At 34.8% G+C, this 12,595-nt stretch overlaps 1 protein-coding gene and 1 long non-coding RNA gene across 2 annotated transcripts in view; both read right to left on the bottom strand.

Moving 5' to 3' along the window:
* Nucleotides 1–1,193: 1,193 nt before the first annotated feature.
* Nucleotides 1,194–12,595, bottom strand: part of LOC139141637 (uncharacterized) — a 67,420-nt gene continuing 56,018 nt past the window's right edge. Inside the window, exon 3 of the long non-coding RNA XR_011554213.1 lies at nt 1,194–1,393. This is a non-coding gene — a long non-coding RNA (uncharacterized lncRNA). The remainder of the gene's footprint in view (nt 1,394–12,595) is intronic.
* On the bottom strand, nt 2,482–11,161 carry LOC139147704 (arylsulfatase J-like). The gene is made up of 8 exons (XM_070718904.1): nt 11,099–11,161; nt 10,311–10,427; nt 9,765–9,875; nt 6,161–6,286; nt 5,629–5,755; nt 4,187–4,544; nt 3,419–3,570; nt 2,482–2,672 (listed from the first exon to the last, which is right to left on the bottom strand). Exons 2-8 carry the CDS (start codon nt 10,320–10,322, stop codon nt 2,482–2,484), a joined length of 1,077 nt encoding a protein of 358 aa, XP_070575005.1. The 5' UTR covers nt 10,323–10,427; nt 11,099–11,161.

Genomic DNA, 12,595 nt, shown 5'->3' with positions numbered 1-12,595 from the left:
AATTTTCATACAAATAAACCATCAAGTCTTCGCATGCTGGGCTTCGCCGCGTACTGGAGTAGTTGCGCGTGCATTATCTGTTTCTAGCTCCATGGTTGGATCTACTGAGCTGGAGTACAGTAGCTCAAGGTTTTGCCTGAGTATTTGGGTCGGACGGCAATCTGGTTTTGCTGTCCGACCCAAATACCCAGGCAAAACCTCGAGCTACCGTACTATAGCTAGGGTGCATCTTGAGAGTGCGAGTACAGAGAACGCGCGTTCTTAGACATGTCCTTCCACTACGCACAGTCCCTCTATCCACAGAGGGACTGTGCACTACGATTAAAGGGAAATGCCGCGCAGCAGGGGAATTCAGTGACTGCAGTTGAAATAAATTTCTAGATGTTTGTTTTTGATTAAGGTTTTGTACCTTTGACAAAAAGGCCCGACGATTAAATGAATCAGAATCAAAATCAGCTTGATGACGGACACATTACACAGATCTTCCGCCATCTGGTGTCCAAACACTTCTGAGGTTCGAAGGCTTTTTTTCCGGTCTTACAGCGCTGTTGTAAAGTTCAGTAAAAAATTCTCATTGGCTTTAGTGGCAGATAGACAGCGGCAATAGCTTTTACGTATCAAATTGCGTCTGAAGGGCGAAATATAGACATACATTTACAATCAACATGACCAGAGCCTCTGCAGATACTATGGACGGGTAGATACATAGCGCCCTCAATGTTGAATTCTTTCAACCTCTTTCGTTCACATTAAAAATCCCATACAAACTTCAGCGTTTGAGTTTCTGATTCAGTTTGAAGCCATAATACCAAGATACGAAGACATATTTTTCAGCACAAACGAAAAATAAAGTGGTAAAGAATGTGAAATTAAATAAATAGGAAATGTTTGAAGTTACCTCAGAGTTCTGAAATGCATTGATTTTCGTTGTCCATATTTGCCAGTAAGTAACAATTTCTCAAATGACTTAATTTGAGAAAAGGAAAGAAAATGCATACTGTTTCAGGAAGAGAACAATGTCTGCTACTGCCAGCTTATGGATGACAAATGTAATGTTAGTGCTTGTAAGTTATATCAGATGATGAGGTAACTCATGGATATTGTATCAGGATAGGTAGCTTTGTGCTGCTTTCATTATCTGGTCTAAATCCAACAAAAGTTTCTGTGATGACATGCCAGATACATTGTACTTTAAAGCACTGTGCATGAATGGTGTACGTCACTGACTTTGGTGTCTGTGACAGCTCTATTTACAATGTTGTTAGATTGACCCATGGTGACCAAACTCCGCCATGTAGTTTTGGATCTGCTCTGGGATCATCAAGTGGAAACCATGGCAACACAGCTGTAGCATTGTACTCATCAAGTCTTGATAGTAATTCTTTCAAAATGTCTTGAAACAAAGGAGAGATAAAATGAAGGAAAGCTCTTTGTTTCTGAACATTCCTGATGAATACAGAAGTGATGGTAATTATCCATGGATCATTGTCTTGATTTTAGTCAGACTCTTTGATGTAATAATTCCCCATCAATGAATAAAGACAAGGTATCTTGGCTATATTTGTAAATAAAAATTTCTTATCAGACTCCAAAGTATATTGAAATACATAATGTTCAAATTGTCAACACACATTGTAATTGTGCATTGTGTCACATGTTGATGCTGCACATTGAATTCTACACAAAACTAGAAATTCACTTGTCAAAAACAAAGTTGCATCTTGCACACAATAAATGGTTGAGTAAGGTTTCTACATTTAATTTTGATGTACATTTGAAAAGGTCATGTATACCTCCACAGTGCAAGATTTCAACTTTTGCTCAAAATTTCCTCAAGGAATCTTTCAACAATTCTCTTTCAAAATCAAGAATAAAAATCTGGGTTCACCTTCAAATTTTGTTACTGGAGAAAATACCCTGGATTCAGTAACGATGCTTGAAATTCAAAGTAACCACCATCTCTATACTATACAGACAAAAATTAATGTTTCTGTTTTTGAAGCAACCAGGACTTTTAAAATTTACCTGACACCAACAGCTTCAAAATGAGCCCCCACAAGTGGTTGATCAGAAAAGAATTGTAAAAGCTGCTAGTCCAAATATCTGTCCCCAAGTCACATTCTACTTTAAGGAGCAAATGAAGATTACTTTCCTAAAGAAATGTACAGCTACTGTCTCTTTGATATGTCGCTATCTTTACACACAGATTATTTTCTGATCACAGTATGAGTGTTCTATTTCATTCTGCCAAAAATTACTTTATGCTATACATCCATCACAAATAAAATTGTCAAAATATTTGTTAATCATGGCATAAATCTGACTTTGAGATTTTGAGAGTCAAGACGAATCAAAATTATCTTTAGTGAATGTACAGAAAAGTTGATATTAATGTGCATGAAACTATAGAAATACTTGAAATCATGAAGTGAAATTTAAATTACCTAAATTGAAGATATAGTTGGGAATTATGAAGTGAATTTATACCCATTTTGTAAGTGCCTTACCAGGATATGTATCAGCAATGTTGTTGTATTCACATGGATCATTCTTGATGTTATAAAGACACGGTGATTTTGTTGGTTTACAATTTGTTGATGTATTGGTGGGTTTGTGACCGCACTCAACGATGGCTGTTCTCATATCATTAGTAGAATGACCAGCTCTAATTCCTAGAATTACAAATTATCAAAAAAAAATTGTATAAACCTTTCTTGAGCAATCCAATGTCTACAAACAACGATATTGCTTTTATGTACTGGATTAATTATTAAATAAACTAAAATTCTGATTCTATAATTTCTCTTGGCAAATACTGTCCTTATCTTGACAGTTTGAAAGTCAAACATTTGCAATATTAAAGTTGCAAATTAGCTCCCACTTTTAGATTCTGTTTGAGTTACTGAAGCCTTTTATTTGAAAAAATAACAGAAATTCATCACACTTCAACTTTTTGAAATTATCAAGAATACTCAAAATATGTTTGGTGCATCAAAGTCTTCAGGTAATATTCCCATTGAAATTGAAAGACTTCAGCTTTTGCTAAAACTTACCACATGGGAACTTAAAACAATTCTGTTTTAAAATCAAGAATAAAATCAGGGGTTACTGTGAATTGAATAGTAGCGAAACAAATTACCCAATATTTACCAACACCTGAAAATCAAAATGGCTGCCATCCCTGTGTTAACTCTATGGGAAAAATTAGATTTCAGATTTTCACAAACAGTTATAATGAGCCCTAACAAATGGTAGGCTAAAAAAGTATTTAAAAATTATTGATTGAGTGTTGGAATATCTGTCTCCGATGTGCATTCTATCTGAAACATGTTAAACTGTCTAGAATTCAACCAAGTAATCCGCAATTGTTATACTTTTTTTCATATTTTGTATTTTTCATATAAAGTGTAAATCTTACCATCTGTGACTTGTTCAGGTTTAAACCAACCATCCCATTTGCCCTTGCAGACATCACCAATGATGACTTTGTAATTTCCAACTCTTAGTGCCGCTGTCTGAGTTATTGGATCAATGTTGTGAAGTACTTCATTTCTTGGTGATGCAGTGCCCCTGAAATGGTTAAAGTGAAATGTGAAAAATTTCAACAATTGTTTTATTTCATGTCAAAGTAGATCTGACTTTATAAATGCCCAGATACACGTAATGGTATTGTGTACATATCATGTGGCCCAGTCTCATACTAAAGGTTGTACAGAACATGTAGGTCTTTTGCTTCAAGTTCCCAGATGTATATTTTCTTCATAAATCTCTATAAATATACAAGATTCGTTTCCATAGAAACAGAGAATGAACACATGAAGCAGATTGACACTTTGTCTTCCATCTGTGTTTACTACAACACATCAAAGGACGAGAGTTTCTAACACGTTCTCAGACGCTTTGATATGAATGAAAACATTATGGTAATCTTAAATGCTTTAATTTCTGTCTGCCTACTTGAATATTAAACAAGGTCTGGCTTATTTAAATATCAGAGAAAGATACGGCATATGGTATACATGTCTAAGAAAAACTAATATTAATTCTTAATTCTATACTTAATTTCTGTCTGCCTACTTGACAATGAATATTAAACAAGGCCTGGCTTGTTTAAATATCAGAGAAAGATACGGCATATGGTATACATGTCTAAGAAAAACTAATGTTAATTCTCAAATATGCTTACATGGACAAAGTGTCCCATAGATTGACACCGTCCAAATTCTGTGGTAATTCTGAAACATTACCACCTGCTGCATGATAGAGAGTTGGTAACCAATCACAAACATGGATCATTCCTTCCTGGATTATTCCAGACTTTTCCAGGAGAGGGCTATGGATAAATCCAGTGCCTCTGACACCACCTTCCCAGAGTGTAGCTTTGATGCCTCGGAGAGGCCAGTTTGAAGCAAAATTTCTGTCAAAACCAGCAGCAGGTCCTCCATTGTCAGTGGTGAATATGATGATTGAATTGTTATAAAGACCTGTGTATTTCAGGGTCTTTGTGATATTTCCAACGGAATCATCTAATGCAGATGCCATTGCTGTGATTGTAAAAACACATAATATATATACATAATTATATATATATTTTTTTGAAAACCAAAGATGTTTAAAGTCCGTCAAGTGTTGTGTATTGAATGTTGTTACAAAGACAACTCATGAACCAGGCATGTATTTATTGGGATGATGATGATAATGATAATGACGATGATGATTTGGTGGTGGTAATGATGATATTGTTGATGATGATGACATCAATGTATATAAATTAATCAAATGAAGTTCTTGAGGAGAAAAAAACTAAGTGAATAGAGAAAGAGAATGATGATTCAACCCTGCTGAATTAAAGTAATTTTAAAAAATGAGATCAGAATACAGAAAAAACACCCCTCATGAAAATATCCTTACACATCTCACTCTAAAAATATCAGTACTGGTAGTATACAGTTTTTTGATTGGTAATGTGATGTTATGAAAAATATGGGAGTTAAGAAACATAGGGCCCATGTCCCTGAAGCTACTATAGACATGGATACCAAATTAAGTATTTCCTGACTGTCTGAAATTATCTCACTATGGTCATCCTAAGGCACCTGTATACCAAATATCACTGTTCATGACCAGCGCTTTTGAAGAAACAAGGGACCTGACAGCCTATGGAGCTCCACTGTGTTATGTCGAGGATAATTATTTGTGACATGTGTTGATGACGGTGGATATCTTTGACAGCTCATTTCAGGATGGCCTGACCGTAGCAAAAATGGCAAAAGTAGCTGCAAAAAGTACAAAATTGAAGATTTCATCATAATATCAATATATCAGATTAACATAAACCCTAGTAATCTGTATAAAAAGTATCAAAAATATCAGATGAGCAACTGTAAGGTTTTGACCAAAAATTGCAAAAATTGACCCAAAAATATAAAAATTGAAGATTCCATCTTTATTTCAATACATCATACATACTTACCGGTACGTACCAGTACATACATACCGGTACATACCGTACATACATACATACATACAGACTGACGCCGGATGGATACCCAACCCAATAGCTTCTATAGACTATAGTCTATAATAGCTAAAAACAGACAGGAAGAGATGAAATTTTGGATTATCTACCTGCAAACATTTTCCTGTTGTTATCTTGAATATGTGGAAATCTTTTAACATATTTATCAGGTGCTTCCAGTGGTTGACTGGGATTGGCACTGTGGACTGCTAAATGAGCTAGATATAGAAAAAGAGGCTGTGTATTGAGGTGACAATATGTGAGATGGTGTATGAGAGAGAGAGAGAGAAATTTGTTGTTGATATGGATATTTTTGGGTTAAATTCAATCATTGGGTTGACAATTTTGATTGCTTCAATGTATTTGAAACTCACAGAGTGTCTGTGACACGATGTGACATCTGCCAGTTCAGTCTCACATCAAACATGTCATTGGCAACAAGTCCATTTTCCTTGGTGGCAATATCAGTACCTATGTAACCTTCCTAAATTGGGTGTGTATATACTGTTTGCTGGTGTGGCAGTGACTTACCTAAATTATTCAATCCTACCTTAGGTGTTGATCCTTTGACTTGTGATTCACTTTCTTAATTTTCAAATCATTATGTTTTTAAACCTATCCTAATTATGGAAGCTACTGTACCTGTTGATTGTTGTTTTGTTTAATGATGTCTTCAACTTTAGTTGTAAACAGTTCAGTGGTGTACTGTCCATCAAATGAATGTCTGACACTGACATTGTCACATAAATCATAACCCATGTATTCATTCTGTAATAAAGCCATTTATGCAAATACTATGTTAGTTTCAAAGCAACAACTAGCTCTTTTAATCAAATGAATTTCTCCTGATGGCCTTGGAAATTATTAATTGCATTTGCAAAGTTTTTTTCCATAAATTTCATTCATTAGTCTTTGTCCATGGGGACTTATAGATTTGGTTGAATCTGTGCCCGTGTCTGCACGTAAAGTAAAGAACACTTAAACTGACTGTACAATCCACAACAACATGGTATTCCTATTGTCATGCTTGTTAAGACTAGGATTTGTTTTCATTACGTCATGGCCATGAATTGCAAGATTCCATTTAATACTAGAGCAATATGACATCAAATCAATTCCAGAATTGTTATCACTAAAGGAAAGTACACCAAAAGGTCGAAAAAACAAACAAACAAAATATCAGAATAAAGTGTCTAGATTTTCCTGACTTTTATGAGGAAAAGCTAGCTGTGAAGACAAAGCTATCAATAATTGCAGTATTTGAACTTTATTGTAACAAGTGACCTAGCGGCCGATATAGCTCCGCTGTGTTTATGTAGAGAATACTTATTTTTGACACATGTTGATGAAGAAGGTGGAAATCTTTGATAGCTCAATGCAGTGGCCAGAAAAAAGTAGCTAAAATAGCTGCAAAAATACACAATTGAAGATTTCATCTTACTTTGAATATATCACATGGGATCATCTCTAAGAACATGTCAACCAAAGCTATCTCATGAGTAATTTTTTGGAGAATAAAATTTTCTGACCAAAAATGGCAACAATTGCCCAAAAAAATAAAATTTGCAGATTTCATCATAATTTCAAAAGATCAAATTTAGTTCATCTATAGAAACCTGTATACCAAATTTCAAAGCTGTTAGACCAGTACTTTTTGAGAAACACATATTTTGACCAAAAATGGGAAAAATTGCCCCAAAATTCAAAATTGCAGATTTCATCATTATTTCAATAAATATCATTTAGTTCATCTATGGAAACCTGAATACCAAATTTCAAAGCTATCAGATGAGCAGTTTTTGAAATACACATTTTTTGACCTAAAATTGCAAAAATTGCCCCAAAATACAAAACAACAGATTTCAGGAGAAATTAAATATATATTACTTAGCTCATCTGTAGGAACCTGTATACCAAATTTCAAAGCTATCAGACCAGTACTTTTTGAGAAACACGTTTTTTTGTCCAAAAATGGCAAAAATTGCCCCAAAATTACAAAATTGCAGATTTCATCATAATTTCTACAAATATCATTAAGGTGATCTGTAGAAACCTGTATACTAAATCAGATGAGTACTTTTGGAAATACACATTTTTTGACCAAAAATGGCAAAAATTGCCCCAAAAATACAAAATTGCAGATTTCATCATAATTTCAATACATATCATATAGTTCATGTGTAGAAACCTCTATACCAAATTTCAAAGCTATCAGATGAGTAGTTTTGGAAATACACATTTTTTGACCAAAAATGGCAAAAATTGCCCCAAAAATACAAAATTACAGATTTCATCAGAAATTCAATATATATTACTTAGTGCATCTATAGAAACCTGTATACCAAATTTCAAAACTATCAGACCAGTACTTTTTGAGAAATACATTTTTTTACCAAAAATGGCAAAAATTGCCTTAAAAATGCAAATTTGCATATTTCTTCACAATTTGAACAAATCTGAAATAGATCATCCCTAGGGACATATGTACCAAATATCAAAGCTATCTGACTGGTAGTTTTGAAGAAGAAGATTTTTAAAGATTTTTTTACCAAAAATGACAAAAATTGCCTTAAAAATACAAATATGCAAATTTCACCACGATTTGAACAAATCGGACTGAAGTCACCCTAAGTAAACTGCATATTAAATTTCAAAGCAATCGGACAAGCGGTTCCAGAGAAGAAGATTTTTTAACCAAAAACACCAAAAAATGCCCCAAAAATACAAATATGCAAATTTCACCACGATTTGAACAAACTTAAGTGAGGTCACCCCAAGTGAACTGCATATAACATTTCAAAGCAATTGGACTTGCGGTTTCAGAGGAGAAGGCAATTGTTGACGGACGACGACGACGACGACGGAAAATCAACCTATTTGATAAGCTCCGCGTCTCTGACAGCGGAGCTAAAAATTGCCCCAAAAATACAAAATTACAGATTTCATCAGAAATTCCATATATATTACTTAGCTATCAGACCAGTACTTTATGAGAAACACATTTTTGACCAAAAATGGCAAAAATTGCCCCAAAATTACAAAATTGCAGATTTCATCATAATTTCCACAATATCATTAAGGTGATCTGTAGGAACCTGTATACCAAATTGCAAAGCTATCAGATGACTAGTTTTGGAAATACACATTTTTTGACCAAAAGTGGCAAAAATTGCCCCAAAATTACAAAATTGCAGATTTCATCATAATTTCCACAATATTAAAGGTGATCTGTAGGAACCTGTATACCAAATTGCAAAGCTATCAGATGACTAGTTTTGGAAATACACATTTTTTGACCAAAGTGGCAAAAATTGCCCTAAAAATACAAAATTGCAGATTTCATCATAATTTCAATAAATATCATTTAGTTTATCTGTAGGAACCTGTATACCAAGTTTCAAAGCTATCAGATGAGTACTTTTGGAAATACACATTTTTTGACCAAAAATGGCAAAAATTGCCCCAAAAATACAAAAATACAGATTTCATCAGAAATTCCATATATATTACTAGTTCCTCTATAGAAACCTGTATACCAAATTTCAAAACTATCAGACCAGTACTTTTTGAGAAATACATTTTTTGACCAAAAATGGCAAAAATTGCCTTAATAATGCAAATTTGCATATTTCTGCACAATTTGAACAAATCTGAAATAGATCATCCCTAGAGACATATGTACCAAATATCAAAGTTATCTGACTGGTAGTTTTGAAGAAGAACATTTTTAAAGATTTTTTTACCAAATATGACAAAAATTGCCTTAAAAATACAAATATGCAAATTTCACCACGATTTGAACAAATCGGACTGAAGTCACCCTAAGTAAACTGCATATCAAATTTCAAAGCAATCGGACAGGCGGTTCCCGAGAAGAAGATTTTTTTACCAAAAACACCAAAAAATGCCCAAAAAATACAAATATGCAAATTTCACCACGATTTGAACAAACTTAAGTGAGATTACCCCAAGTGAGCTGCATATAAAATTTCAAAGCAATTGGACTTGCGGTTTCAGAGGAGAAGGCAATTGTTGACGGATGACGACGGACGACGGACGACGACGGAAAATCAACCTATTTGATAAGCTCCGCGTCGCTGACAGCGAAGCTAAAAATGTTTGGAATGGACAACTGGAAAATCAAATACCGGTACAACATTAATAAACTATTTTGAGATGCACTTCTGTAGTTTTGTTGTTTTGCATTGTTTATGTTTTATCAGTTTCCTGATTGGTCAGTTCTCACCTCTAAAGTCATGTGATCATAGTAATCTTCTTTTCCATTGTAATAACCAAAGAAGGAATCAAATCCACGGAATGTTGGTGTATACTGCCAGGCAAAGAATCCCAGATGCCACTGAGTGGACGGAAAACCAGACATTGGGATATTATGATGTGATTTAGTGACTGTCCTGACAGAAATAATGAACTTGATTTGACTTTGGCAGTTTGCACTTTTGTATGAAATTGAGCTTTAAGGTTTTACGTTTTGGTAATGTAACTGAACTTCTCCTCTCCATACCGGTATGTGTGTTCACACTTCAGAGGGTTACATTGACGACAGAATGGGTTTCAGCTAAAACATTGAAACACTGGTGCCATGAACGTAGATGATAAAATGTTTACTTGTCAGGGCAGTGTAGTTACTCTGTGATATAATGGTTTAAATATATCATACTAGGTCCAGGTTATGGACCACAATTCAGTGCAACTTACTGGCTAACTGATACAAGGATATTTTTTCTCTGTACCAGTCTACGTCTTTGGAAATGATCTGGTATGAATGCCTTACCTTGCCAACCATGTGTGTAGAGTATCCTAATTTCTTCAAATATTGTGGAAATATGGTTTCATTCAGTGGCAAACCAGCTACATGGCATCGCTCCCATTATGACATCATGCTGTAAACCTGATTTCAATGAAAGCAACAATATCATTGGTTATACGTTCTCCACTGGTAACATTCTATGAAAAGATTAAAAGCTATTATTACCAAGACACATGGCTTACATTGTGTGTCGTTTATGGGAGCTGAACTTATCACAAAAATTTTGGCAATTACAGATATCAGTATTGTTGATATCACCACTATATTCAGGATAGTACAGGATCTTACTGGGTGCTGTAAGGCTCTGTGATCAAGTTCATGATTATTTTAAACTAGACAAACAGGATTTACAGGCTTTACACGTACCAACAAGTATCTAGTGATCTAGATTTTGAACCATGTAAATTATCGTCGTGCCAAAACTTGACAAATTATTCTCATGAATGCTTATCTGCTCCTGAATTAAAATATAATTGTACCCAGTATGATTCATCTGAGATTATTTTAGCATGAGCACAGACGAGGGGATTCTCCTTGTCTGTGGCATGAAGGACCTCACTATATCATTTAGTCATTTCTTGGTATGTGTCTTGGTCAGCTTACAAAGTAATTGTGTAACATATGCGTCAAAATACACTTGACTTACTAAGATGTACAGGATGTCTGCCTGTCATCAACGCAGCCCTGGTTGGTGTACAGATCGGCTGTACATAGTAATTGTGTAGAATTTTATAGGACTAAGTCTTACTTACCAAGATGTATAGGATGTCTGCCTGTCATCAAAGCAGCCCTGGTTGGTGTACAGATTGGCTGTATACATAGTAATTGTGTAGAATTCTAAAGAACTAATCTTACTTACCAAGATGTATAGGATGTCTGCCTGTCATCAAAGCAGCCCTGGTTGGTGTACAGATTGGCTGTATACATAGTAATTGTGTAGAATTCTAAAGAACTAATCTTACTTACCAAGATGTATAGGATGTCTGCCTGTCATCAAAGCAGCCCTGGTTGGTGTACAGATCGGCTGTACATAGTAATTGTGTAGAATTTTATAGGACTAAGTCTAATACTAACCAAGATGTATATGTCTGCCAGTCATCAACGCAGCCCTGGTTGGTGTACAGATCGGCTGTACATAGTAATTGTGTAGAATTCTATAGGACTAAGTCTTACTTACCAAGATGTATAAGATGTCTACCTGTCATCAAAGCAGCCCTGGTTGGTGTACAGATCGGCTGTGCATAGTAATTGTGTTGAATTTTATAGGACTAAGTCTTACTTACCAAGATGTATATGTCTGCCAGTCATCAAAGCAGCTCTGGTTGGTGCACAGTGTACAGATTGGCTGTACACAGTAATTGTGCAGAATTTTATAGGACTAAGTCTTACTTACCAAGATGTATAGGATGTCTGCCTGTCATCAACGCAGCCCTGGTTGGTGTACAGATTGGCTGTACATAGTAATTGTGTAGAATTCTATAGGACTAATCTTACTTACCAAGATGTATAGGATGTTTGCCAGTCATCAACACACTGAGCACTCATTGGTGTACAGATTGGCTGTACATAGTAATAAGTTATATAAGATAACTCCATTGTAAGCCAAGTTATCAATGCTTGGAATGGAAATCTGATCAGATCCATGAAACTCACATCATCCCATCCCTGTCAAAAAATAATATTGGTGAGAAAGGTAATTAGTGTGACGTTTTATTAATAACTCAAAGTTTCCAAGCTATCAAACCAGAAAAACTGAAAGTTTTCTACATTCACATGATTTTGTAGGCCAATCATTAGTACTGTACATCACATTTTCTTGTTGTGTTCAATATTATCCATCAACATTTTGAAAGCTCTGTATGCCTGCTGGCTTTTCTAGATGTCTGATTTTCAGTGTGCCTGCTGAATGTTTGCATTCGACAGACCAAATCACTCCAGTGTTCTTGCTAACTTATTCTACATATTGAAATTATCAGTAGAGAGTTGAGTTAGGAAAATTTTTAAGATTATTTCTACATTGATAAAGAAAGTTCAGGAATCTTACACATCAGGAGGCAAATAAATGTATTCACAATATTACATGGATGGACACTGTGTAAACTAGACCATGAACTTTAGATCAGCTGGAATATTGGTATATAACCATGTTATATGTATCCCACTAGCATGACAGGTTTAATTTCTAAATCTTATCTTGTTTTGCAATATTAAGAGAATTTCTCACTCAACACAAAACAGCTTAGCTGACA

Source organism: Ptychodera flava, chromosome 1 (genome assembly GCF_041260155.1).
Source record: "Ptychodera flava strain L36383 chromosome 1, AS_Pfla_20210202, whole genome shotgun sequence".
In the NCBI taxonomy this organism is placed as follows: Eukaryota; Metazoa; Hemichordata; class Enteropneusta; family Ptychoderidae; genus Ptychodera; species Ptychodera flava.
Note: the sequence above shows the minus strand (reverse complement) of the source record. Positions and strands in the feature narration are given on the sequence as shown.

Excerpts from the sequence above, each read along its gene's own strand:
- LOC139147704 (XM_070718904.1), bottom strand. Across the intron at positions 6,287-9,764 it reads ATGATCACATGACTTTAGAG|AATGAATACATGGGTTATGA; the intron begins GTGAGAACTGAC and ends GCTTTATTACAG. Across the intron at positions 2,673-3,418 it reads ACCTGAACAAGTCACAGATG|GAATTAGAGCTGGTCATTCT; the intron begins GTAAGATTTACA and ends TTGTAATTCTAG.